The sequence below is a fragment of the Mya arenaria genome, chromosome 14 (genome assembly GCF_026914265.1).
Source record: "Mya arenaria isolate MELC-2E11 chromosome 14, ASM2691426v1".
Lineage (NCBI taxonomy): Eukaryota > Metazoa > Mollusca > Bivalvia > Myida > Myidae > Mya > Mya arenaria.
In genome coordinates, this window is record NC_069135.1 from 42,690,211 (window position 1) to 42,713,221 (window position 23,011).

General features: G+C 34.1%; 1 protein-coding gene across 3 annotated transcripts in view; it reads right to left on the reverse strand.

Annotated features, from left to right (window-relative positions):
• Positions 1-22,605, reverse strand: part of LOC128217035 (TPR repeat-containing protein DDB_G0287407-like) — a 68,221-nt gene extending 45,616 nt beyond the window's left edge. The window contains exons 1-13 of one of the 3 annotated variants that reach the window (XM_052923850.1): positions 22,551-22,605; positions 10,874-11,552; positions 9,893-10,114; positions 8,885-9,092; positions 7,806-8,026; positions 7,122-7,273; positions 6,265-6,709; positions 5,781-6,020; positions 4,739-4,943; positions 3,440-3,605; positions 2,768-2,974; positions 1,974-2,043; positions 1,162-1,295 (exon numbers count right to left, since the gene is read on the reverse strand). In XM_052923850.1, the coding sequence (XP_052779810.1) occupies positions 1,162-1,295; positions 1,974-2,043; positions 2,768-2,974; positions 3,440-3,605; positions 4,739-4,943; positions 5,781-6,020; positions 6,265-6,709; positions 7,122-7,273; positions 7,806-8,026; positions 8,885-9,092; positions 9,893-10,114; positions 10,874-11,441 (2,838 nt within the window). In that variant the 5' untranslated portion in view covers positions 11,442-11,552; positions 22,551-22,605. Of the gene's footprint in view, positions 1-1,161; positions 1,296-1,973; positions 2,044-2,767; positions 2,975-3,439; positions 3,606-4,738; positions 4,944-5,780; positions 6,021-6,264; positions 6,710-7,121; positions 7,274-7,805; positions 8,027-8,884; positions 9,093-9,892; positions 10,115-10,873; positions 11,553-12,558; positions 12,650-21,926; positions 21,944-22,550 lie in introns of those variants that run through there. The other 2 variants (XM_052923851.1, XM_052923848.1) reach the window with 2 other exon arrangements.
• Between the last annotated feature and the right edge of the window lie 406 nt (positions 22,606-23,011).

Here is a 23,011-nt window from a genome sequence, read left to right on the forward strand (position 1 = left end):
GTTATGGAATTGTTCTCTCATGATGCCCGACTCTAGCATGTTATAGCTTGTTCCTCTTTATATAAATTCTAAGGAGAAGTTAACATGTATAGAAACAAATATTTCAAGCTTATGATAAACATAACTTAAGCATAAAATTACTTAAAAACAAATATAAAAAATGCCATTCTTCAAAATTTGAAGAAAAAAAAGGAAACTTGCAGCCAAAACTTAACACCTCCTATAGGGTAACCTACGGTTCTCCTTTATTGTTATACTACAAAGAAATTATTTCAAGAACACCAGCAAAGCACTACAGTAAAGATAATGGTCTTAAATGAGAAATAAGACTCAGCAAAAAGAATTTAACTTCAAGTTAAGGAGATCACTACACAGACTGTATTTTATCATGTAATTATTGAACTGTAAAGATAGAAATCATGCAAATGTTATCAAAAACAAGAGCTATGTGGAGCAATGGCTAATGCTCATCTCTTTTTTTCACCCAGTCAAACAAGGACCATGACTCAGCAACTTTGAGAGCCAGAGTTATGGGTCTTGTTATATATATGGGCTTATTGTACCTGACAGCAGGTGTACTAAGTTATATATAAATACCTTGAACAGATTTTGACTTATTGGTGGAAGTTCTTACAGGCTAACGATAATTGCGCAAACAACTACACAAATGCTTTGACAATACCTCAGCTTTCCTTTCTCAAAAAACAGATGTGCAAATCTAATATCCTTTCTCTACTTCTTTAATATGTAAAAAATAAGTAAATGAACTGAACCTGTGTATTGCAGTCAAAACTCTAAAAGAATGATAGAAAAATATAATTCAATAAATCATAAACACATCAAACATTTGTAGTACATATTACACAAATGTAACAAACAACAACATAGACTTAGGATGAACATCATTCTATGTCTTATTTGATCTTGGGGGTTACACATATTTGACTTTTAATTTTAAGTCTTTTAAAGGCTATATCGGTTTAAGCTAATTCTTTTTTAAAGGTTTCACATCACTTCACTACATACAGAAAGAACATAAATAGGGTACAGTTTAGTAAAATGTTGATGTCAATAACAACACAAAGTCTACAATATTACCTACCTTGTCAAATTTAAAATCAAAATTAAATTTAACATAGTAAGGATGTTAACTCCACCTACCTTCATCATTCTTGCATTGAGGGCCATGAGAATAGCCTCCCCTGTCTGTTTGTGGCCCAGCTCAAACATAAACTGTGAAATATGCCATCCCAGTGTGACAATCTCTGCAGGGCTCAAGTCATAGTGAACCTCTTCTGCAAGAGAACAGAATTTTAAAGAATAGTAAAAAATTACAAAAAAAAAAATCTTATTTCATAAATTGTGGGACATCTTATCAATGGGCGTATGACAAAATTTCGTAAGATCCAAAATTCAGTTGATCTTTATCCGATTGTCAGAAATTTTTAACATCCAAATTAAGACTTCCGACTCATGTTTCATGGCAATCCATATCTTTTTTCAATACCTGACTATTGAAAGGTTGCCCCAGCTTTTTTACCTAACAATTCTTCTCAATATGGTGAACATTTTTTCAAAATTCTCTAAAACAGGACAGAATGACAGTCTAGACACAATACCTGATGCATCTATGAAGACTATAAGGATAACCATTACATCTATTAAATCTAACAGACATTTAAGATTGTCTGTTTTCCAGATGTAAATGTCTGGGTTTTGAAAATGCCTTCGTGTTGTCAGCATTGGTAGCATCGGCTTTGTTGTGCAAAAGTTTTAACATTGGCCATAACTCAAACAAAGTTAAAGATCTTCAAATGAAACTTGGTACACATGTTTCTATACACAATACATGCATATATAACAAGTTGTATGGTTTAATACTGGTATAGTCTATTACTTGGACATATGGGTACCTCAACCTTGGTTTGAAAGAAGGTAACAACTTGCCATGTTGAGTCAGTTCAACACCTTACCTGGCTCAGGCTGGTCTTGGGTGAGGAAGACAGGGTCCGCAACACTTCCTGCATCACTCCGGTCATCTTGCTGTAAAAAAGGCAAATTTAGCAAAAGGTAACACATTTTACATTATAATTATAAATCATAATTGAAGTTTTACTAGAAACACTGTAAATAATAATAATTATCCTGGAATAGATAATACACAGGTTAAAAAAGTCTCTTCATACTATATTAAGAACACTGCAAAAATATAAAAACTGAAACAAATAATTCTTTATTTCAAATCCATTACTTCCATCTATGCAAGTAGTAAACACAGTAGTGTTGGGAATCAGTTTCAGTTTAACTATCGATAATCGGTTTGACTCAAGTAACTGATTATTGACAGTACAATCAGCTTGTGACAATACCTTAATTGTAGGTTTTAATCTTGTACAATAACACTTCATCCTTAACTAAGCTTATGTTATGTGTATGTCTGAAGTTATTTAGTGTTGTATGTGCTTTCGACCATTTTGTTAACGATAACAACTGAACACTTCCAAATGTATAATGACCTCAAAGGAGAAATTTGTCAGAAATTAACCAAACGCAAATAACAAGAGTAAAGAAGAAAAACAACTTGCCAGATAAATCAATGATCGATTATGACCAAATACAATTGATTGTTGCCGATTTTAAGCCCAACCAATCACTTTTTGATTATGATCAATCTTTGGAACATCACTAGTAAAAAAACAATGACTTTAATCATGTTCTGAGGACATATTACTGTGTACTATCCACAGTAAAATTTGATATTTCTTACCCTGGACATCACATCACTGGCTTCATCAATCACTGACAGTTTATGTGTGTCTGATGCCGGGGTGGTGTATATTGAAGGCATCCCGGGGGAGGGGGTCTTGTACAGCATGATTTGGGGTGGGGTCAAACGGTCATGACTCTCAGGGGTGGGGCTGGCCATGAACTCGTCACCAGAGGTGCTGGAGCTTGCATATCCTATTGACTCAACCTGCAAAATATTATTCTAGGTGGTGTTGCATAGTCATAACTCTCAGGGCTGGGGCTGGCCATAGATTATCAACACAGTGTGCTGGAGTTGGCTTTTCCTACAGGCTGAACCTTCAGAAGAACTGTTAAGAAATAAACCATTAAAGTTTTAATACATTTAAATGATATATGCATAGGAGCATAATTCAGAGCTGGGTTACATGATCAGGATGGTAATTAGGTTAACATGCTATATGTATCCTAGGGCTTTTAAATAAGAGTCCCGCTAGTGGATTCTAATGGTTGTCCGGTTTTTCAAGAGCTGTTAAAAGTTACAACTTGTTTAAAATTCTTAAGTAACAGAGTGAATTGTTTTGTACAATGACTTTTTTTTCCTAAAAAATGCAAGATTAAATTGGTCGAAAACTATTTTGAAACATCAACCACAACCAAAGTGTGATTTCTTGATTCAACAAAATCTACAAACCTCTATGTCATCTAGCTGCTTGTCTAGCAGGCCAATCTGTGTCAGGAGATGCTTATAAGCGTCTGCAGCAATGTGGCCCGCCTTCTCGAGGTAGAACCAGTTTCTACTCAGGTCGTAATGGTTGGATGGATTTTTCCCCTCTGCATCAAAGAGTTTTTCAAACATCCTGAAAATGGTGATAATTTTATTTAATATTATATCAAATAACTGGCTCAAGTTTCTATTATAGCTAAGATTTATTTTAAGAACTGTAAGTTTAAGCAGAATTTATTGCGTTGAGCTTTTTTTCCATATGTTTTTTTACAGAAATAAATAATCCGTTAATGGAAAATTCTTAAACATGTACATAACACTTGTTTTCTATTATAAGTTAAACAAGGGATACAACTATACAATAATTATAAAATCAGAGTTGTTATATGCATATGTATTGTCTATGGAAACATGTGTACCAAGTTTCAGTTGAATACCCTTAAAGAACTTTGTTTCAGTTATGGCCAGTGTTTAAACTTTTGCACAACAATGCTAATCCTGCCCACGCTGACTAAACCAGGGCTACATGTAGTCTGGTAGAGGGATTCTTCAGAAACACAAAGTACATCCTAAACAGGAAAACAGCAGTCCCTGTTGCATCAAGACAGTACACTAACAGCAATGGTACCTTTGTATGAGCTACTATAACAAAATATCATGAATAAACATGCTCCCTTAAAAAACTTATTTAGTAGACAGTGAGAGCGGTCTAGTGGTAAAGGTGTCCCACCCAAGAGGTTGTGAGTTTGAGCCCTTCCACATTTGTGTTGTATTGGCCTCACCAAATGGATACCAGGGGCTTTATTCAATAAGCAACTTACAATGTATATTGAAATTAAAATTAAGATTAGAAACTGTGTTTTGATTGGCCTGTATATTTAGCTGACAAATAGGCTGAATGGAATAAATGAGTCATATTTAAGAATAAGGATAAGATCAATATTGAATACTAGCCCAGGGGCAGTTTTCAATATTATTCTCATCCTAACTCTTAAAATTAAGTTTGACCTCAGCTCCTTACCAAACTGGTTTCTATCAAGGATTCACGAGGCTGTTTTATCAAGAAGGCCAGGCTTATTCCTTAATCTTCTTTCCGAGAGATTTTCAACAGTAGAACAGCTCTGAAGAACATCTTCCTTAGTACAGAATTGCTCCAAAGGTTCTTGATGAAACAGCCTCTAGGCTGTTGCCTTTTTATATCAGCTTTCCGCATCTGTATTCTCAATTGAGCTAAACAAATCAGTATAAATTATTATAAATACTTACTCAGGATTGGTCAATTCCTCTTTCAACCCCTCAAAGTCCCCCGCCATCAATAGTTGCCATGGTAACTCTTCAGCTCGTCGCTGGCTATGTGGAAGTGTGCGGAAATATTGGGCCAGATGACCGTGGAACTCCTGCTTCTGTTTCTTCCAGACTTGATCAACATCCGACAGAGTAATCAGCTCTGCAGTGGAGGGCTTTACCGTTCCTGCAAGACATCAAATAGGATGCTACATACATAATTTTTAAGACTATTTTATCACTGTATGACTTTGTATGTTAGTCCCATACAACCAATTTTTAATACTATCTTTTATGTTATGTAATAAGAAACACGAAAAAAAAATCTCCGAACTCATTTTGTTATTGTTTGTAATTTGACAGTGATCATTTATAAAACTCTCAAGATAAAATAGTTCAACATGCAAAAGTCCTAATGGAATTATTGATATGGTACTTCATTATCATATATGATGAGTAATATTCTACATGTTATCAATAATTGCTAACAATCACCTGAAATACAATATACTGGTTTATACTTTTAATACTATAAAACTTAACAAATAATAAAATATATCAATAAAAGACATAAACCAGACAGTCATTTAGGTAATTGAAAATGAAGGAAACCTGTTGGACAAATAACTGATGTATCACCATCAAATATAATTTTAATAATTTTTTGTCGGGTTATCACAGTGGTAAGTGCACTTGCTTTACAACAAGGCATCCTGGGTTTGATTCCAAGCCCTGGCACATGTGAGTTTTGTTAGTCACTAGATCAAGTTGGTTTTCTCTAGTTAGTCCGATTTCCCCTACAACACAAGTCCACCCTCTCAGACAAACATCGTGCTTAGTATAAGTCATCATAATACTTATCTCAATTGTTCTAAATTGTTGTAAAATTTGTAATGTTTAAACTAAAAATCAAATCTTTAAATATGTAAGCCTTTATGAAGACATGTTAGTTGTAGATTAAGAAGATTTTGAGTTGTATATATAGTTTAACCAAAGCCGTCCGCAAAGATACCGAGATACTTACTTAGAAGCACATATTCCACCACCTCTCTCATGTGTTGATGTGCAAAGTTGAAAACTCCATATGGACTCTCCGTTATGTTTTCCCCGATGCACTTCAGAAAAACTAGCCAATCAAATTGCGTGACCTTGACATTCTCCTGGTATCCCATAGCAACCAGAACATCTAAAATTTCATTGGCTGTGAGTCCTGACCTTGACACTGCTAGCAGACGTAACACATCTGGCACCCAACCAATATAATCTGGAAATAGAAAGTACTGTCTTTTGATTCTGATAAACATGATTTAACTGATAAATAAATAAATAAGAATAACCAAAAGCAGACATAAATTATGTTACACTAAGAGACAGTAACATTTTAATTTCATGCACCATGATTAAGACAGTTTCTTAAAACTCATCTAAAATTCAATTTTGGCTATATCGGATGTTAGGCTGATATTCAATAGCTATCATTGTTTAAGATATATTTCAAACATTTATACCTGCTTCTTCACTTTCCGTCTGCTCAGCTGACAACACCTCATATGTCCAACTGTGGTCTCGTGACCAGCGCTTAAAACATCGCACATATAAGTCACGTATAGATGTACACATTTCTCGTATTGTCTCCGTATATGCATCAAGTTCTGTGTACACACCATGTGAACACATCTCGTTACCAAGAATCGTCAAAAACAATGGACGCCCTGACATCTTTGATTCAAATAGCGTTTGAAGCTGGAATCTTTTCAGATGTTCATAATGCATTTGCATGTGGTCTTCTAAAAGCTCGGCTTTGACTTTTGTTGTGTTGAGATTTGACAGCGTGAGAAATGAAGCGTCCGGACGTTTTCTGAGATTCGTACAGCTCAGGTCAGACACAAGGGTTGTGATCACAATTCTGCATTGGGGCGGTAATGGTAGTGGGATCCATGAAAATGACTTTATCTGGAAGAGACATGCGAAGAAATGTAGACATAACAAAAACTATTTCAATTAAGAATTCCACGAAATCAGATGTGTCTCCTGCTGGAAGTGCTCATCATTTTTCTAGTAAAGATCAGCATGATCAAAATCAATAGAGGAGATCTTCTGACCATGACCAATGCGCCGACTAAGTTTGAAGACTCTAGTTATTAAAAAGTTATTGAAGGAAATGTGACGCCGCCAACAGACTAAGCAATCCCTGTTTCAGTTATCTTCTGCAGACCATACAAAACCCCTGAAAGTTAGTCATACCTCTACAATATGAAACAATAACAGTAATACACCACCTGTAATACCAGACAAAGGAAATGGTCAAGCCTGGAAACTCATACAAAATAACATATTCCAAGCAGTAATAAACAACTTGTAGTACCTGTTGAGGGGAGAGGTCAAGTGTGGCCCCTAGCTCATCCACACCATCAAGTAGCAGTACACATGGCCCGAGGGTTAGGGACGCCTGGAAACTCCCACACAGCTCCTTGAAATTCTGACTAACAAGCTCTAGGTTGGACACACTGCTGCACTCTATGAAAAAACAAACAGGTTCTGTATTGGGTGATATTTTGTCAATATCTGGGATGTCATCACATTGTGAATTTCAAAACCTTGCAAATTATTTTGTATGTATAAACGTTGCTTTTTTGATGTATGAAGAAAAGTCTGTCAAACAATTATTCAGCATATCGTAAGTAGCAAATAAATGCATTCAACAAAATATTAAATTAATATATCTATGACATCCGATACTCTCATTATTCAACAAGAGCGCCAACTGTCATAAAATGTGCCCGTTCTTATTTTAGGACAACAATTTTTGTAAAGACAGTTCTTGACAATTCAAATGTCATAACTCTAGACTAACTGAGGTGAAATGGCTATTTATCGAACCTCACCAATATATCCGACCTATACACAGTCTGACCAAATTTGGTGATAATTGGACAAAGGTATCTACAGAAATTGATCAGACAAGAACTTGTTCAAGCTATAATGCCCATACACATTCTGACGAAAATTGGTGATGATTGGACAAAAGGCATTAAATTCACACTCTTACCATCAGGCATATATTCCTCACGCAGTTCCAACACACATCGTCTTAGGAACGTCATCACATCACGACTCTTGCCGCTACTTCCAATAAAATGGCTGATAACCTTGACATCACGATTCTCTGACGAAAACTGTCGAACCCAGTTGGCAACCAGAGATGATTTGCCCATGCCTCGGTCTGACTTCACAACCAGTACTGATTTGTGCTTTACGACAATGTCTTGGCTGTAACAGACAGAATCAATTTGTATAATTAAACTATCCATTAGTGATAGCGAGATCATCAAATATAATCAAATTACTGTCAATTGGCACCTTACAGAGGAGATATATGATTTATGGATCACCAATAATTGATTTTCATCAAACTATATAAAAAAGGAGTAAAACATAATCTATATATCTAAATGTATAAATTTGATAAAAGTACTAAATATAATACCATTAATTGACTATCATATCATTTCATATACAGTAGATAACTAGATATTCCATTTTAGTCCAAGATGCTATTACATTTTTTGTACCTAATGTGTTTTTTTAGAAATGACATGATATGACAAGGGTGCTTAAGCTGAAGCACTTAAACTTCAAACACAGAAAAATGTTGTTTTTAAAAAAAACAACAGCAGATAGTCCAAACGTATTGTTCAATTTACAAAACGGCCAGTTCGAATTTGGAAAATTGAATCAATTTTAAGAAAACAAAACAAAAGCTGGTTGGTTATCTAACTATTTGAGACTGTTCATTCAAAACCTTTCGAGAATTCTGATTTTAGTATGATTTTTCTTTCAAATATTCACGAACAATAACAATGCCAAAAATATTGTAAAACATTTAGCATGCATATTGATATATACATTAATCGAGGGCTCAGCGCAACACATTCATTCCTTTTATTGTTGTATGAAGTTATGCTAATCTTACAATAAGAACTTCAATTTTGTGGTTAAGCTGAAATTTGACAAAAAATAAAAGATTTGATTAAAAAACTATTTGTTTTACCTGGTATTCATTTAAAAACATTTCTGGGCTCTATCAGCACAGGAAAACCTGATCATTTAATGATACGTTAAACTTACTGTTTTCTGAGAGCACTTGAAGCAGAGTTACTGGTAAACCGCTGGCTTAGTTCGTCTTCAAATTCCAAGCCAGACTCGTCCAAAACACTCTCACAGAATGTAGTGAGCTCCATTTTCAAGTTGCGTAACTCCGCGTGGTTAAGGTAAACGTGACGTCGACTCTCAGAGAAAACCTCATGACTCAACCATTCTCTGTAGTCTTCCTGGTCTGGAAAATAATTTGGAAAGAAGGTAAAGCTATGTGACAAAATCTGTGAAAACCAGGGCCACAGGTTAACATAAATGACATGAGAAAACATTCTCTTTTTAAACACACTTGATTTTTTAAGGAATACAGTGGTTATTTTTTTACTGTCAATAAACAAAGACACATATTGCATCACTAACATAATTTAGCTTGTTTGTGAGTATGAATATATAAGTATAATAGTTCCATAATACCAATTTTCTTACACTGTAAAGTCATCAATTTTTGAGATGCAATTTTTTGGACTGCAGGAAATAATATATTGCATATTTTCAAATGCTGTAAAATCATGAATTTTTGAAGTGGTCTAATTTTTGCATGTTTTGCATGTATTGCAACACAATAAACATACAACATATACAATAAATCCTATAATGCATGGTCAACATACGGCCGATTCCAGGATCATTTATACATGCTACAACATCGTGATGAACCGTCATGGCAAGTTTTTTGAAAATCCCATAATTCATGGTTAAGATACAGCTCAAACAAGGATCATTTCAACCTTTGACCTTGACATTTGAGGTACAGACCTGAGTCTTGTACGAGACATGCCACCTCATCATAGTGAACCTTCATGGCAATTTTTTGAAAATCTTATAATGCATGGTCAAGATACAGCCTGGACAAAGTTCAGTCCAGATGGACAATCGCATGTAACATGCATTATGTTCACATTAGAATTAAAATTAAAATGTATGACCCTAAAACTTAACCGTGTCCAATTAAAGTGTTTACAATAAATCTTGTCCATATACCTAACAGACTTGGACCATCAAGCAACGGAGGATACAACTCATCAATGATCTCCCTCCAGTCTGCAAGCACGTGATTTCCGAGCTCGGCACAGGTGCGGAAATACTTCACTGGTAGACCCTTATTGACGATCCTCTGTTTAAGGTCTCGGATATTCAGGTCCGCGTACTCACTGTCTGGCTTATGGATGGAAGTCAAGCGAGCCTTTTCTTCTTCTGAGGCACCTGTTGGAACAAGTTTAAAAGAAGATTAAGGTTTACAGAAAAAAATAGAATTAAATGAACATGATGGCCATAGGAAAAAAACAATCTTTTGAAGACAACTAATACACATCCTTAATAGTTTATCATTGCCTATATTCTATAACTAAAATGCAGAAAAATACACATTGTTTAAATATTACAGTCTGCAGTTAAGAAAACACAAAAACAGTGTGGGTCAAGTTAAAATGGAGTTTGTCCTTTGATACATTGTTTCCCGTTATACAATGCTTTTATAACTCTGTATCTTGCAATGATCGATTATATCACTATGCTATCAACATAATTATTTATTTAAAAACTATGTTATTTAAGCAGATATTGTAATGTAATTAATTCTATGATACATATATAATACTAGACTTTTATAAAAATGGCTACATGTAAGTAATGCACAAGTCAATTGTAACCATGCCCCCCCCCCCCCCCCCCCCCCCCCCCGATCCAGGAGTATACCAGGGTAAGCAGGGAAATGGGCCATGTTTTAACCTTCCAGGTGCCCCTGCAGTATCAAGTGAATGCGGTGATTAGTTTTAGCGCAAATAAGGGGGAATGGGCCTTACCTAGATATCCCGGGGTGCGGGGGCAATTGGCTGGAATTTTACTAGCAGATTGTCCCCGAAGGGAGAGGATTTTACTCGGGATTGGCTGGACCGTGGTTACAAGTGACTGGTGCATAAATACTTCAAATTTAAGTAAATTTTGTATCATATAAATTTGTACCATCCATTTTATTATCGAGGTGTTCAGGTTGTCTGTAGTAAAAATGGCAACGATGACTGTCACCCAGAAACACTGCTTGGATAATCTCCAACTCTGGAATGCTGCAGTTCTGGTGAACCTCTTTCATAATCCACTTATAACCAGCCGCAGCAGCTGTTAGATAATTCCGATCCAGCCATGGCGTATCCTCTGTCATTGCGTGAAGACTTTCCGGCAACTTCCCGATGTCTGGAATACGATGCGGTCCATACGTTTCCCCAAGTAGGCATAGAAAATATGGTGAACATTTTACAATGAAGTCTAAATTCACTCGCAGTAGGTGCCCACTCTCCGTTTGAAAGCTATCTGGTTTCCACTGAATATCGTAAGGATTAAATCGTGTTCCTCGTTGATGACAGAGGTCTTCAAGTTGTGGAACTATTTTTTCCGTAAGAAATGTTCTCTCTTCCTCAAAGTCACATGGTGTGGAACAGATGTATGGAGTGACTGGTTTACGCAGCGTATACTTCTGCTTGACTGGCTCAAACACTGCATCTTCTTCGTCGCTACTGTATCCCATCTGGACCATTTTTATTTACGGAGAACCGGTCTTGTCAAAACTTGCAACAAGTCGATGGTGTGCAACACCATCATGGGAACAGCTTTATCACTGCAAGATTCCTATCTAGATAGCCTGATTCTGAAATGATATAAACTATACATGATTAAGATTAAAAAAGTGTCGGGTCATTGTACCAACAAACATATCGTACATTTTTTATATATATTTTGAAACAAATAGAATTGCTGGAAATGTTATATGAGGATAAAAAAAAATGAATTTCACTTTCAGAGTTAAAGTGTTCGTGATGTCTGAAACTAGATCTACTTAAGTATTAAAAAATATTTCCTGATCATACAAAGTGTATTACTTCTTTAACTTAATAAGAACAAAAAAGTACACAGATTACTTCATATTTTATGGCTGAAAAAAAAAAGCCCTACATGGAAACAGAAAAATCCGCAAGAAGTTCACAATTAATGAAGGAAGCAAAATAATAAGATCAATGGCGATTGTGCAGAACAAGCACTTCAAAGAGGAAATATCTGTCAGACAATTATCTACATACGGAGTTTGTCAATAATGTAAGTCCAGAAACAAAGGCAACCTACAATGAAAATTGAATGCAATCAAATGTTCTTTGTTTTTTGTACTTATAATATACACATGTAATAGGCTTTAAGTCTATCAATGTTTTTTTCTATGAAAATTTCTTTCAAATCATGAAATTAATTTCCCAACATTAATGATTTTCACACATGAACTTTCATTCCCCTTATAAATACACCTAAGCCAGGAAAAAAAAACAACTCATATTAATTAAAGAAATATTCTTATTAATTTCATTTTGATTTTTAGAAATTTAGATGCAAACATTTGATAACGTTTTAACGATTGAAACATGGATTAAATAATCTTGAAACAGAATGAAAAACAAAACTTTTGTAGAGAGTTTCCAAACAATAAAATGAAAAGAATGTTTTCAATCCGTTTTTGTATCGAATTTTATAAACATCACAATTGAAGATTTTTAACTCAACTCCATAAAACATCGATCAGATAAAAACCTTGTCATTGAAATTTCTAAAGGATACGCTATAAATTGAAATTAGATAGAAGATTCTAATCTTAATCACATACATACAAAATGCTTAGCAACTGTAGATTTTTTTCTTTAAATAAATACAATATGTTCAACATCTCAAATACACCATAAGAACACTTAAACACTAAATAATATATAGCAGTATTCATGAATCTGTATTTATCCACTTCACTATGATTTATGAGACAAAAAAGTACTGTATTTATAATATAATATTTCTTCATATTGTCAGGTTTATTTCAGGTATTTTTATAGCTGATATTCGTCTTTGTTTCAGAACTACAGATATTTTTTTTATTTAAAGTGTATTGTACGCCCTTATGTAATATTGTAAAATGTAATGTACACCTTGGTTTCACTCAATGAAGTGTAATGGAGATTGTTAAAGACTACTGGCACATTAAAATGCAAACATGCATGTAATTTACATACACAACAGGCTTGATAATACAAGCAGAACTTAATCGATTAAAGACCAAAGAGCACCAACTTCCCCTTGCATTATAAAGCACTACGCTCTAGAAAGGAGATCACTGCATAGCAGTTAAAGTGATTCTCGCTGGTTTAGCGGCCATCTTCTATTTTGTCAAAATAGTTGTTGCTGAAATGGTCTCTTGATCAAAACCCAGTATAACAATTTGAATTCATACTCATACGAACAGATGTTTGATTAAATATTGTAAATGGCACATTTCAAAGCATATTTACACCAAAGTAAGTTTTTTTCCCAAAGTTGTACATCAAAATAAAAAAATCTATGAAAAAATGATAAAAGTCCACAAATAATTGGTTAAAAGACTATTTGAGTAATTGAGTAATCTTTAATTATATGTGTTTATAATTCTATTTATTGCGTAAATAAATCAGAAAAAATCTAAATGATATTGTTTTATAATGTAATGCTGCGAAAAGTGCAATGCGGATAAAGGAACCAATAAATACTCTTCTCAAGCGGAGATGAATTAGGAAACTAACAAAGATGACTTTATTTAATGTATTAAACAAATCGAAGAAAAATACACATTTAGTAAGCATTTTGGCTTGGCTCAATATTTTTTCAAAGTATTTTGTCTGGTCCCTCGAATATCGAGCCAATGGGTTTTGACTGTATATTTGTAAATTGACTACAAAAAAAGCTTAAGATCAAACAGAAAAAAATCTTTGACTGTGGCACATAGGTAACAATTCATTTCTATTTTTCAAAGAATTTAAATCGTTTACATTCTGTCTCAGACTGAAAGTAATACCCTTCAGATGCTGAATAGAATGTATTGAACAGCAGGTCAATGTAATCATGAAATATCTTTAAATATATTTACACTGTAGCCCAAAGAGGATTGAAATCATTACATTGAAAACTTACTTCAACTTGGAGAAATATTTAGCTTAACCCTTAATATTGACAAACCTTGAATACTTCAATAGAAAGAAATATAACAGATGAAAGTAACAAACCCTCATTATTGGGTTACTTTGTACATATACAACTTAACACTATTGGTTTATCTGTTTTTTAAAACATCTATTCTGCCAGACCATTAAAGCTGCACTCTCATAAATTGACAGTTTTGACCTTTTTTAAGAATACGTCTCAGAATCAGCTAATTTGGCATCAGTGTCTTTAATTCAGTGAAATAACAGGCATTGGTAACACTTTAAGCCATTAAACATCAATTTACAAACGTAAATATGAAAACTGCAATCTGCTCTTTTGTCAGCAGTCTAGTTAAACTGGTTTCCAGACATTTACGCAGAAATTGACTCATTCCAAGACAAAAAATAAAAAATTAAGGAAACAATCGATCAGTGAGAGTGCAGCTTTTAGAGGTAAAGTAAAAATAATGTTGATAACAATGATAAAGACTTAAAGTTAGAAAACTATATATTTTTTAATGTCTTACCTTAATTTCCCTTTGAATTCACTTTTTTAAGTTCTGAATACGATTCCATTAAAGAGATTATACAAAGGTAATCATTCATGTAACTGATGTTATGTTATCAGATGAACCAGTTGGTGACACAATGCCGTACTTAATGTTTGAAAATTAACTTAGCATTAAGCAAAATCGGAAAAATAGAACACAATAGCAATGCTATTTTGCACCAAAGAGACAATCACTCAATTGTACCACCTCATGTGACGGCAGCTTCAAACAGTCTGTTTCAACTCTTCAAATAATTTTGTTGGCACCTGTGATAATGTTCTTGCAATTTAATGCTATGATCTTATTGGTTGGTTGAAGTAAAACCAAAGTACTGTGTATATGTTTGAATGCTTTGTAGGTTTTGAGCCCACCTGACTTTTGCAGTCAGTTTCACGTGATACGTAAAAGTTAACGCCAGATCACCGATGGCAGCAGTAATGGTATCTTTGATGTGTGAAGTCAATAAACAGGCTATAAATGTAGCACTTCAGATGAAATACAATTGGTGAATTGGGGCGGAGTTAAAGACACAATTAATCAATGCTTTAAACATGCTTTAATCCAGCATGACAGGAATGAAACTTTATTGATTGATATAGAAGTAAAAAGTATGCCTTTTGGGGGATACTTTTTCTAAATGATCACACACATGAAAAACTCTCATCTCTGATATATAGAGTAATATTAAAGCATTGCCATTAGATGATATCATTTTTAAGAAAAAATATCCTTGAATCTACTTTATAAAATCAATCCTTATCAAATGTGGTCTGAATAACTTATGACTTTGTCAAGAGGTAATACATCCCAAGTAGTTAAAAACCACTGTTAAGCAAAAGCTAAAAAAAATATTTTATGATTGGGTCTTGAATACAGAAATTGCAAGTAAAAGTATATTCTGAAGAATAAAAAAAATGGCATTAAAAACATCTCAGTGAACTGCCAGTCAAACAATTATTTTCATTTTAATATCAAATTTAGAACAAGAAATTACAGGATGCCTATATATATATATATATATATATATATATACTAGTAAGCTAGATTTAAATTTAAATTTAGACTCTCTGATACTCTGGTGGGTATCACATTCTTAATCTAATCATGTTTATCTGCTGCCATGCAAGTTATGTATATTGTATATACCTCATTTGCCATACACTATGGTATGTCTATGAGAGAATAAAAGCTTTGGCTTGACTTGACTTGAAAATCATGAAAGTTTATTTGCAATCAGTAATAAGTTTTTAATTATAACTTTGTAATTGACACGTTTTATTCAGAATAACACAATTGAATCAGAATTATTTACACAGTAAATTTTTCAATAAAAGAGGAAATGAACAAGTTAAATACAAATAGCAAACAGGAAATAAGTTGAATGACTGTGACAGACATTATCATTATTAATGCAATTGAAGTATTGTCAGATGATTAAACAACAGTTACACAATAAGGTATTTAAAGGAACTAAACACCAGATGATACAACTGCAAATTAAAATGAAAAATGTTACATAAAATTGATATCCTTGTGTACAGCGCATTGAATCTTATCAGCTTATGACACATGTATCTTCGAAGTTTTCCGATTCTAAAATTTACTAAATTAATCTACCACTTGAATCCTCAATTTGTTTTGAGAAAATACTGTATTTGCCATGTACATCACAGATGGATAAAAAACACTTTAGACACTTTAGAGGGGGGGGGGAGAGGGCTGAGCCCTTTTCTATATTTGTTTACCACTCACTTCAGGTACATATGTATATCTCTTTCTCTTCACTTGACTATCTACCAAGAGGTCTCAACCATAAAATACAAACTGTTTTTCAGGAACTAAGCCCACCAATCCTACCGTGACTGAATTTACACACATTTAGACACCCATATGGATAGTCTGATCATTGTTGTATATGTTATATTCAAAACTTATTCATCAATTCTTCATCTTAGGTAGAATTTAGATGCAATGTGCCCTTTTGTGTTATATACATTTGTAATTAATCTTAATTCAAAAGTTTCAAATGTTTTGCTCAAGTTCATCAGTTTTGGAAGTACACCACTACATAAAATACAGTAATCGTTTCTATAACACTCAACAGTGAGAACAAGGAGCACACCACTACCCCGTCAAATATTATGTTTTTCACGATGTTGGAAAAACTTGCTGCCCAATTATCCCTTTGCGTGTCTTCTTATATGAACATAAACTGTATTACATTGCACTGTTTCTGTCTCATCTGTTTCTAAATCTGATTCAAAATTTAGGACATTTTTAGTAAGGTATATCAATTTAGAGAAAATCATCTTAGTACTCCAAAGTGTCAACCAATACTTTCACAGATGTTGACACATTAACCAAAGATGTTTCATACACAGTTTTAACTAACTACAACAAAAACTTGGAAAGATAATATAAACCATTTCAAAAGTGTTCAGATTTGAGCAGGCAATGGGTATCACTTGTATTAGTCCAAATAATTGTACGTTGACAGATTTTTTTTTAAAGATTTTTGATATGGCAAATCCTTCACGTACAAATTGTTTTGTACCAAATGTTTGGTAGTTATTCCAATCGGGATTCCAGGTATATTACGTCTATTAAATATCTTAAAAACAAGAAATATTACCAGATATTATTTTACAGTCTTCCCGAAATGTGCCTGTCCACCGGACATGTCCGGCAAATTTTGTACGGATCCGGCAGGTCTTCCGAAAGTGACGGTCCGAATGACCAACATATTTTGATACGACTAAATAGCGAAAAGGTACCTGGAGGCGAAATGTCTATAAAAACTTTTGCTGATTATTTGCCTTTGCGGTAGTTAGTCGATCCCATACGCATATTGCTGTCACATAAAATCGCCAAAAGTCGGCCATTTCAGACAATGAAATGACATATCTATTTGGACGGGCAAATTTTTTTTGGACAGGCAAAAACTTACGAAGTGCCTGTCTGTTGGACAGGCAGATTTTTTACAATTTCGGTAAGACTGATTTTATATTAGTTCCATACACAAAAAATAATTATCCCGAATAATTATGAGTTTGATGGGGTTTTCTTCATTTCATTCCGTCAAAACATAACGATACATACATGAGGAGCACCTGCAAGGCTGCAGTTCACTGTGAGTTTTACAACAATCAGAACACTTCGGCCATGGCCGAGTTGTTACGACTGTTTTTACGAAGACTATCTGGAAGCATGTCGGAGGTGGCTGAGTTATTACGATAAGGGTCGAGTTGTTCCACTTGGTATAATTGTTGTCTGTGTCAGTCAAATTTCGTTTTATTGGAAAGGTAAATCATGTGTTTTAATGCATTTAATGCTTGTTTTGTGCAAAATAACTTTGCACTTACATGGTAAAATATGAATATAAACCTTTATTATCCATTTCAAACATTAAATACTTCACTAAACACAATTTCAATATTTTTAAAAAAAAAAAGATTTTGCACCTGGCAGATTTCACGTTTTGGTGACCAAAAAGTTCCCGGCGAATATTGATTTTTAAAATTTATTGCAGATTTGTGATTTCAACATAATCTTTTACAGCAATTTCTTATCTATCATATTTTAGAACATTCGCAATGATTTATTTATGCATTTTTATAAAAAAAAAGAATTTTGTATCACCATACCATTTGTGCTAGTGTTACAATATTGCCGGTAAAAACTTGTTTTTTTTTAATATTTTGATCCAAAGAAGTATTTTGTCTTGCACTAAATGGTTTATTTATCTATAAAACAGATTGTACAGACAAAAAATAAAGATTGTTTCGTTTTTCTCAAATAAATTTATTGAAACAAACCCTAATTGAACAACAAGACAGAAAATGTTTTCTGCAAACATAGGTTTTCTTTTTATATCAGATCAGATAAGCTATAAACATAAATGTTTTGTTGTGGTAATATAAATGTCTCTAGTATGGTGCAATTATCATTACCTTTGATATTAAACATATATATTATAAATTGCTAATTGCGAGTATGTGCTAGTGTTACCACAAGACAGAATGAGTAACATTAGCAGTATGTCACATTAGCAGTTGGACAGAATGTTTCACAACAAAATAAAATACAAACCTATCACAGACTGTTTGAGCTTGATACAGTATAAAACAAACTATATAAATGATTGATAAACACAGTCAATTGATAATCACAAAAAAATCATAATAATCATACAAGATTTGACGAAGTTGCAGTGTGACAGACGTATACATTTTATGAGCTTCTACAGTTGAAAATAGTTTCTTTGACTCTACATTTAGTTTAAATGTTGTTATAATGTTTTACTCATTTGAGATTTTAATAACCTGTTGTTACAATATAATTCTATTGCTTCTCATATATAGTTCCTACTAGTTTTGTTCATGCTGATTTATAAATACACTGCTGACCTAAGTTTATATGGTGTCAGACTGAATGACGAAACCTGGAAACACTGTTCCCGCAGCAGTTTGATTAAACAATCTCGTAAATAAATATACCAATCTGGAAAGAATAACTTCCAATACGAAAAACCAACAATAGAACTAAAGATCAGACTGTTGTGTGTCTTAAAGCCCTAGTTTAAGCCTTTTAAAAGTGACCCTCCCCCCTTTTAAGGCCTAATTTAAGGAATATTTGGCATGATAATCCCCTGCTGTGCATCTCCTTCTTATCACACTGGTTTGACAGTAGGGGCCAATTTCCTGTGTTTACCGGTAGGTTTATCGGCTCAGGGCCATTAAGGGTCCATTTCTATCTTAAAATATCCCATACTGCGCAGCAGGATACTCAGATCAGAGATCTGATAAGACAATTAGGCAATTATGCACCAATCAATTGTAACCACGGCCCCCCAGGTCCGGGGGTATACTGGGGATAGCCGGGGAAAAGGGCTGTGTTTTTACTTTCCAGGTGGCCCCACATGGCCGTGTGAGTGCGGTGGTCTTGTCTTAGTGCCAAGATAGCGGAAATATTGACTTATATAGAGTCTCTGGGGTGCGGGGGGCATTTGGCCGGGGTTTTACCATCAGTTCGTTCCCGCAGGGCGGGGATTTTACCCGGGGTTTGCTGAACCGAAAGTCAAAGTCCCCGCTATTCCCCGGACCTGGGGGGGGGGGGGGGGGGGGGCGTGGTTACAATTGACTGGTGCATTAGATTAAGATCCATTTACAGAGGTTGTGTACATATACACAGTGTCATTAGAGATTGATCAGAAATCTTTAACCCGAACTGTATATGCCTACAGAGTGACATGAACACTGATCAAAAGATCTTATCATAAAAAAGGCAAACAAACATCCAGAACTTTAAAAACTGTAACAAGAACCACCCCACCCGCAGTAACCTTGCATATAATCCAACCCGACACAGCAAAGGACAATTCTTATAAAATAATGTTCAATGTAAGTAAATTACAACAGTCAAACAATTCAGACGATTTACACATCATCTTCTTGTCTTCAAGGGTATGGTTCAGAAAGAGATAATAAAATTATTACATACTTTCTGTTGAGATATGAGAGTGTTCTAAGTTATATATGTCTGCCTCTAACACAAGAAGTCGTGGGTTTGGTTTGATCCCCACCAGGGGTACTTTCTCATTGCCTCACAAAACTAACACAATACGTAATGTTTTCTACCAAGGGAGCAGATTTGAGAGATTAAATTCACAGAGCTGTCTTCACAATCTTACAAACTAAAACAAAACACTCGAACGTAAATGCCATAAATTCAAACATTTTAAATTTTTAGCAACAGATCATTTTAGATACTACTTTTACTAACACTTCTTATTGTTTTGCTACATTCAAAAAACAGTTTTGTTTGAAATACTACAAGAATACAACGTCAATTTATTATCTGTAAATCTATTCATCAGACTCCTTCCACATGGAACAACATTTAGTTCGTCAACTTGCGCCACAATACCACTGGTCATAATGCACCAGTCAATTGTAACCACACACCCTAGGTCCAGGGGTGGGGTTCAGGGAAAATAGAAAAAGTCTTATCAGATCTCCAATCTGATAAGACCTGCTGTGCAGTTTTCAATGTTTTATTATGAAAATGGACCTAAACTAGGCCTTTAACTAATTTATCGTTATCACTGGCATTCAGTTAATTTAATCTGGGACGGTTTGAAATTGAATAAAAACAGTCACTAGATTGAACAGTTTTAGAAGCACAGAAACAATGTTCTTAAACTTTTATATACTCTGGGGGGGGGGGGGGGGGGGGGGGGCAAACAGGAATCCAAAAGTAACACCAGGGGAGATGTCCTATTGTCCAATAGCACACATTGTTCTGTCCAAAATGTAACACTAGCATTCAGGTGACTAAAATAAGGTAAAGATACAATATATAACACAAGTTTGTGTCAAAAATAAGATTTGTCAAATAAGAAACACAATGAATCACAAAATGAGCATACAAATATTGACTTTCATCTCAAGCATTCTCTCTTGGTGATGTCAAACTCTGCTTCTGTCCTATGTAACATTAGGGGAAAAGTCCTTTTGTCACATTAGCAAACATACTTCTGTCCCAATTATAACATAAGCATTCAGTTTACTTAATCAAATTCAGATTAAGTATTAAACAGTTAAGCTTGTATCAAAAGCATACAATGGATGACAAAAAACAAAACATAAATATGTGTTTTATAAAAAAAGAAGGTTTCTGTCCAATGTAACATTTGCAGTTATGTCCATTTGTCACGTTATCATCTATATTTCTGTCCATTTTATAACGTTTGCATTCTTAATTCTGTCCAATAAATAACGATATCAAACACAAAAGCGGTATGAATTCAATATAAACTACGTACCTAACGAATGAATACTTACAAACGATAGTTTACAGACGACATTGTTATGTTCGAATAATTGACTCTGGGAAAGTCATCAAATTTCAACGATTTTCTTGCTTTATTAAGCGCTTGTCTTAATGCTAGCGTGACATAATGTTAATGTTACATCGAAGGACAGAATGAGCCAAACTTGGATTAAGTCTTTATCAACGGTATTCACCACTATTTTTATCATTTCAATGTCAACTGTGAACCAGTCCAATATAAAAGTAATCGCTACCCGGATGTTAACCCTCAGTCGGTGAAAATTATTCACGTCATGCTTAAATGGGACAGAATCGCTTTTTGTGTAACATTAACACATTTTTAGACCTAAAAAACTTTATGATCGGGAATGACCAATTTCTTGTTACATGCAATACTGTTTTTATCCGACACGTAGTCTTTGTTTTCAGTGATTTAATAAATGTGTGTTTAGGCTTAAAACAGTTAGCAGTGGATCATGTCTGCTAATGTTACACAACAATTCGAGGACAGATTACCGTAACGTTATCACCATGCCCAATTACCGAAAATTTAAGTATATTACGAACGAAATGCAATCATTTTAGATATATTATTGTTTTAATTAACATTTCTTGCAAACATTATTCAACAGACAAGAATAAAATACTTACCAGATGTTACTGAAAAGCATCCTCAAAAAAGTGGTATATTGGTACCGGGAAGATTTTCTGTCTTTTTTGTCCTAAATATCGGCATATTTTTACATTTTTTTACCTTATTTAACACAATATTTTCATTATTTTAATACAAATCACTTCTATTAGGTGTTCTTATTGGGTTGGGAAAGGCAATTGCTGTATATATGACGTTGACAGGCAATAACAATAAATGAAAGCAAATGGGCCAAATAATTGCCTTTTTTGTGAAATCTGCCACCTGTTTAGACGTTAGGGATTGGAAGAATCCCGTAAAACGTGTCTATTATTTTAGACAATCGCTTGTATGAGCTGTAAAAGATTATATTATTCTGCAGCGCTGCAGTTGTGGTGCCGGCATGCTGAACATGAGGACCTGGGTTATCCTCAGCTGTAATACACTCATAACGTTTTCCCCTCTTGTTATTTATGTAAAGTTGATTGACAATGTGGTCAACATTGACAGTAGGCAAATAATGGCAACATGAGCATGTTATGAAACTATTTTCGACAAACACAAGCCAATATATACATATAAAAACGCAAAGAAGATGTAATTATGTTTTTCACAATCAATTGGACAATTTACTAAGAACTTACCTGCCTGAAATTCATCTCCATGTAAACTTGTAAACTTCCGTGCAAAGTAATAAATTGTTCTTGTGATTTTAGCAAAGTAGCACACAACAATTCTTAATCGCACACAGGGCAAATTCAAACGAAATACAGCTAACCTCCCCTTCCAATTTTGTTGTTTTAATGTTTTTGTTAACATGTTCGCGTAAGAGGTAATCGTTTTTAAATGTTATAGGATATAGTTAAATAATTGTATGTTTTGGTTACAAAGGATATGATATGACAAGGAAATGTGTCACAAAATCTGTTGTTCTAATAGTTTGTGGGGCACAGTTAAGATCTTGTTTCCGAAACGGCCTGGACTTTTTTAAAACCTGATATTTACTAGTTTCTTATTCACGTCATACTGTATAAATGCCAAACTGACTTGTCAATTATGGCTGTGTCATATGTAAAATATACCTCTTTCGAAGACGTCAAGTACA